Below are 7,146 nucleotides of genomic sequence, written 5' to 3' on the forward strand. Positions count from 1 at the left end.
CTGACTCCGAAGTACCATGCACGAGCTTACGATCTGATGTCTAATCAGCCTGTTGGAATATCCTCACACATATGAAATTGACTGTGGTCTTACTTTTAGACCCAATTGAAATATACTCGTGAAGAGTTTATTATTTTCGACAGAGGGAGGGATTACACAGCGCTCACAAAATGACCGAGCAGTTTTCAGAGGGATGTCTGTATTTTTCGTGACCTTTCACTCTCACCCATTATATTTATAGAAACTGGTTTTCCCCATGCACATATCAAACAATCTAGTGTGTATATGCCTATTAATTAAAATCACAGCGAAATCATGAACGTTCAACTTGCACATTGAGCCGTTCGTACATGATTTTGATATTCTGTCTTTCAGTGAACTGAGGGGATACTTTTAGCGTATCACCTACCATCCGACTTGCAATGGACTTGCAATCTGTGGTTCGACGGAAAATGGCGCTGATCACCAAGTCTCATAAGTAGTCAATCCTAAATGTAAACTGCCTCCACCTCGTAAATATTACACATTGACTTACTAGGCAGGGTGATACCTCATGTCAGTTGAAATAGAGATGACGAAATACATGTAGGACCTTTTCAGCTCTTAGACTTTTGATGTGAACTAGTGCTGCCGTATAGAATTTATAAGCCTTGCTTTGGTAAATTCACACCAGAACATTTCGCAGCACACATCAATGCATATCACTATGTGCAAAAGACTTTGATAAAATTATAGGAGGGGAAGCTTATCCATGTTTGGACAACTATGTCGGAAAACGTTCATATATTGAGCTGCAAGACATATGATTTTGTTTTATTTCTTTCGATTAACAATTCCCTTTCAGTTGTGACAATCTGGCAAGTATATGTTTGAAAATTATTTTCAACCGATCCCCTCTAGCAACAAGAATAGATGGGGATCGTTTTTATTTATATTTTAGTGCATCATTTTTGTGTTAATTATATATTTCAAGTAAACAATCGCACGTACTAATGGGAAGATATATCATATAAATAAGTATCTATATTGTATACCTTATATTGTGCGAAAAACAATATGTTATAATAAAGGAAAGGGAAAAGGGGAGGGGTTTCAAGTCGATCACACAAACATACATACACAACGACACACATGCACACACTCATACACACACATAACAGCTTCACCATAAACGTTTGACATCGTGCAAACAAGCCTCTCAACAGTAGCAGTTTCTATCAACTTGTTAACAAGGAGTTCCCGTTATTGACATATCATACACTGCTACTAACAGCCACGCAGACAACACGCAAATTCACAGTGTACTTGAACGAGTGAACGAGCAATAGGTTTACTCCTGTAAGAAGTTCACTTTAATTTCATGCATGCACTTGCATCTATAAAAACAAAAAAAGGCAATGAAATATATAAAAAGCCAATTAAAACACCATAAAGCTTGCAAAATATAGACATATAATCTGAATCATGTGTACAGTGGAGGTATACCCACTCAACGAACTGTGTAAAAAGACAACAATATAAAAAAACAGAACAAATGGAAAACAACTGCAATGAAACAACTTGATGTTTATACGTTAAAGAAAACATAGGGAGAATTCAACATGCTTTCATTTTTTCTAGCATAATATAAGAGCACTTTACTAGCCACTTGAAGGAACCAGGGGATAAATTACTACCCTTAGCACAGTATCAAATTGATAGAATGTGTAATTTTCATGAAATATGAAGTTTTGTTGAATTATTTTAATGTTTCCTTTATATTGCTGTCCACACACGACGTCATGAACTCCGGTATATATATACTCATCTCATCCACCGGTTCTAACACAAAAACTTTAAAAAAAAAACCATAACTTTTGCATCGATGATCCAAGTTTTCTCAAGCTTTCACCGATGCCTTCTACTATTGTTGCTGCTTTCACTCAATCCACATTTCTCTTCGGGTTTTGATTTCCTTTAAAGAGACTGTACAGTTCTGGTTGAGGTGAGGATTTAGCATTTAACGTTGTCCGAGATATTCAGAAACCATTCTATGAAATGTCAGAGAGCATGTAATTCTAAGGGGAGTCAAAATTGTATTTGATGAAAATCGGTTTTCAAATTGCTGAGATAACAAAAAAAAAAAACAAAAAAAACAAGGTCAACCAAGAAGATCCTAATAAAAGGCATGGCCTGACGCATTTTATTATTTCCACTTTTGTTGATGTCTCAGCCATTTTCATCACAAAAAGAAAGATGTTTAATCCTTTTTAGAATTACAAGCTCTTTCATATTTCATAAGAGGTTTCTCATTATCTCACTTAGAAATGTTATAAACCTGAATCTTCACCTCAACCAGTACTGTACAGTCCCTTTGAAATTGCACAGAAATGGATATTTATTTTTTCTTTATTTAATTAACTCATATTCAAATACATGGTGTCCAGTTCAAATACGTGATCTTCCACGGGGCCCTGTGTTTTACAACAAAGAATATTCGAACCTTCATATGTATAAGTCATAGACATAGAATAAAAGAACAACAAAGACATAAAGGTGATTATTGTTGTCATCTTTTTACATTATGTATAACTGAAAGGGGAAAAAACATATTAGTTCCTGGATATATACATAGGGTAGAAAATGAATATGTAAGAATAGAAGAATTATGGAATGGAAAAGGGATTGCGAGTGTGATGATATAGGAGTAGGGTGTGGTAAAGATTATCCCGTGATAGCCCGACGCTGCAAAGTCAATCTCTAAAAAAGATACACGATGTTAAAGAGTTTACTCCCGTGCAAATATTGTGGAATTAAGTTAGAGCATTGGAACTAGATATTTTGTACTTGATATTTTGGATATTTTGTACTTGATATTTTGGATAATTTGAAATTATTTTGCGAGTGGCCTCATAAAAAACAGAACGGTCTTGTTGTTAAACAACACCAACAGCAACAACAACATCTTCAACAACAACAACTACAGCAAGTATAACAGGTTTACGTAGTTCAAGTAGTTAGGATTGGCAATGATATCAAATCGTTATGTAAAGTGGCACTATACAGTTGCTGCTGCTGCCTGTAGGCGAGGTTCCATGACAAAATTGTCAAAATATATAAATTTTATATATTTTTAACTTAGTGACCTTTTGCCACCAGAAATAAAAACAAACACAGGGAAGTAGACAATTTTAAAGGCGCTTAGTGTCAAGTGATTGCAACCAACAACAACAACAATAAACAATGCAGAAATGCAGAAGAACCAACGAGTAGTATGGACACACCATAATTACAACTTATACGGGCAGATATGCTTATGTCATTAAAGATACATCGGGTGAATTTCCATTGAACCCTCAAATGTTTCAGGTCTCTCTGCAGTGAGAGGAGGTGGAGAGAGAGGCGGAGAGAGGGAGAGGGAGAGAGAGAGAGAGCAAAGAAGACTGCAGATATCGGTATGTAACACTGTGAATGAATGACCGGCGATTGATAATAACGAAACACTGATATTGTTTTTTGTTTTTTTAATGCAAAAAGAAACAATACTTTAGAATGCCAATGCATTGTAAATGTCCACCATTTTACAATTAATTTCTAATTGAATAAAATTCAATTCAATTCAATTCAATTCAATTCAATAGTTCATGTATTTCCTTAATCAAAGAAGAAAAAAGAACATGATTCAAAGCGGTACAAGTTGTCAATCTGTCTTTCATCCCTCTGATAAGGACAGTTTTTATTCAAATACAATATAGAATATATGCACGAATGATGTCATAAAGAAGAAAAAATGCACGTTGTCATGGCAACAAAGAAAAAGTAAGTAAACCTAACGATGGAAAACAGTGTTCCACTAAAAAGATCAGCTTGTAGGAAACACTGGAATTATAACAACAACAACACTAATTTTTGTATGTCAATGAAATGTTATTCATTTTAAATTTTCATAAGATACAGATAATGTACATAACCTCATTGATACATGATGTCGACACTATAAACAATACTTTCGTATTATTAGTTACTCATAGTGTTTCTCTTAGGCTCGAACCAGCAAGTGTGAGGGCTACTATTGAAGCAGTGATGGTTTCGACAGATGGCGCTGGAGAAGCACCAAGCGAGTCTTGTGATGACAGCAAGGCTGGTGGTAAGAAGCGAGGCATGTATGGCGGGCATCTATTCGACGGTATTGCTGGCCAAGATTGGACAATCCTATTTACATAAATGAACAACATACTTCCAGCCCCGTAGGGGCCAACAATGGACCCTAGCAGAACCCCGAAATTAAAGAATTTTTAAAACAAAGTAAAAAAAAACCTGTTTTAATACAAAACAAAAACTTCTTCAAAACATCAGATACTATGGGTGACTACAATTAGAATGTATCTAATTGACTTCTATGAATAAGGTACATTCAGGGGTAGCTCCATCGGGGCCAGCAATGAAAAAAAGAGGGATTTTTTTTTTTAATAGATTTGATGTCCTTTTTGAAAATACACGCTCAAATTCTCCAAAAGGAATACAAATAATATAGAATGTATTGATCGCCATGCCCCCTGGAGCCCTCAAATCTGCCCCACTCCGCATGTTTTCTATGTTCATGGGTAATGTTATGCAAAAATGCCTGGAAGGTGGTCTTAGAATAATCAGGTATAAGCCCGAGACCCCAGGTCTCTTGTTGCTGGTTTCTCCCGAAGAACGTCCCCCAAGCTTACCGTTGTATCATTTAGAGCATGAATGTCGCAAAAAAAAAATGTTGTAACTGACTTTTCTTTATTTTTGGAATGTTTAACAATCCTCATAAAATCTTCGACATGATTAAAGCCGTTATAAGTGTATGAATGTTCATGTGAGAAGGCATGATACATGTACAGGACAATCATTACATGTAAACTTCATTCAAAGTATATTCTAGTCACGTAGAATATCACACCAAAGATTCTTGTTCTTCTTCTTCTTCATCTTCTTCTTTTGGATATACTACTGCAGTGCAAAATGTCGTCTATGACAGTCCACGTTAAATCGCATTTAATATGTAAAGTCTGTTTGGAGTGCAGAAAGCTATCTCCCCACTCTCAAACTCTTGTAGATAGTACCAACTCAACATTTCCCTTCCTATACTAAAATCAATAATGAGATTGTGCATGTGCTTCAAATCACTCGTGTATCGATCGATACTGAAGAGGCCCTTGTCGTGCTTCACCCAGGCTACAATGACCGAATCATCTCTACAAACAGCTGGGTAGGGAATCATACCCTCCTTCTTCAAGACTTTCTCCTTCTTCCCCGTGCCATCAAGGCACACAGCAGTCGAGTCTTGTAGAATCAGTTTTCCCGTGTTGTTAAAGGAAAATAATTGCGATGGTCTATGTCCATCACACATCATACTCCTGACAGCCTTGCCACCCTGTGGGGTAAATACCTGGATCTTCATGAGTTCCCTATAACCCACGTAGATATTATCATCTCTATCCACAGTGAGACCACCATACCTTCCTTTATCCACCCTCATCGTCTCGAACGTGACGTCAAGCTTCTCCCACTGAGGAGTGTAGAGTGACACCTTGTTATTTATATCACGTACTACACTCCGGCTATCAGACAGGAATCCAATTCTCCTGACTCCGACATTCTTCAGCACGGTCTGCTGTAACTCGCCATAAGGGGAGTAGAGATGGATTCCACCATTATACGATCCCACTGCCATCTTACCGCCTGGTGAACGAGAGATACAGGACATGCAATTTCTGCTAGGGAGGTTTACGTTTGCTTTGACATCCCAGGGAAGTGAGACGTCACCTCCCTGGACATCCCACGTATAACCTTCCAACTTTCCTAGACAAAGTTCATTAACCTTCTCGTATCTACGGAATGAAATCTTCTGGGCTCGTTCTGTCACACCTCTCGGTGGTTGGTCATCAGGATCATCTCGTCCCAGAAAGCTTTTCAAGTTTTCGCACAGCGTGTCGTGTGCTATCAATGCGTTTTTCTCTAGTGGTACCTTCATACCGTTAGTTACCAGCTCTTCCATAGCGTTCATGTGACTGATTGTTCGCCGACTCTCTTCCTCCATGACTTGTAATTCCTTCTCGAATTTCTCAGACCATTGTTTCACTCGACTTCTGAGCTCTTCTCTACTGTCTGACAATAGCTGCATGTATTCCTCATACGTTGTGTCGATGTCCTCATTGAGCTTTCTAAACATAGTTGCTAATTCATTGCGTTGTGTCTCTATGAACTTGATATGATTTTCAATGGTCGTTTTCTTTGATTTGACTCCCCTTTTCAACTCTTTGATATTTTCAATCAATTTTTCCTCATAGATAGCTGCCTCTTCGATATCATGTCCTGCTTTTGAGTGTTTCAACATCACACACTTACAGCAGACGTATTCCCGACATCCAGTGCAGAAACACTCCTCATCATCATTAGGATGTTTCTTACATTTCCGTCGCATTTTAAGCGGAGCCTTTCCCGAGAGCACCTCGCTCACGGACACCACTTCGTGGTTGAAGAACGGCTTCCACGTAGAGTGGCTTTTCTCACAGGCTTTACACATATATTTCCCGCAGTCCTGACAGTAGCACACAGCTGGAGACTTGTTGTCCATCTCACAAACTGTGCATGTTGGACTCGTGACTTTCACTTCGTCCACGAGGGAACTCAATGGTATGTTGGTTTGCAACTTATCCACATCTCCACTGGGTAGGGGCGTTTCTTTCCTGCATATAGGGCATGTTATCGTTTTCTGAGTTTGAGATATTCGTTGAAGACAGTCTTTGCAGAACGTGTGAGAGCATGTCAGTGATTTAGGTTGGTTGAAAAGAGTCAGACAGATAGGACACTCCAGATTCTGGCTGCTGATCTGATGAACAGTTGCCATGGTGTCTATTTGTCTAAAAGCAAAAGAAACACAAAGTGGTAAAAACATCAATACATACAATAAAAAAATGAGTTTAGCGTTTACCAGATAGAAGAGGAGAAAGTTCGTGCGAAACATGCTGTTAGAATGTATAGATTCTTAAAACCGAACGAAATAATGAAGCACAATCTAAAAGAGCAGTGTGAATGTTTTCTTTTTTCATCATTTTCGCTGAGGATACATTTCCGGGTTTAAAGAAACTTCATTATTTAGGATTGTTCAGTTGAGTGGAGGAGATCACATTA

General features: G+C 37.9%; 1 protein-coding gene across 1 annotated transcript; it reads right to left on the reverse strand.

Annotated features, from left to right (window-relative positions):
- Positions 1-4,996: 4,996 nt before the first annotated feature.
- Positions 4,997-6,862, reverse strand: LOC140247007 (uncharacterized). The gene has a single exon (XM_072326313.1). The coding sequence runs from the start codon at positions 6,860-6,862 to the stop codon at positions 4,997-4,999; it is 1,866 nt and encodes a 621-aa protein (XP_072182414.1).
- Positions 6,863-7,146: the final 284 nt, after the last annotated feature.

Source organism: Diadema setosum, chromosome 3, assembly GCF_964275005.1.
Source record: "Diadema setosum chromosome 3, eeDiaSeto1, whole genome shotgun sequence".
NCBI classification, from domain to species: Eukaryota; Metazoa; Echinodermata; class Echinoidea; order Diadematoida; family Diadematidae; genus Diadema; species Diadema setosum.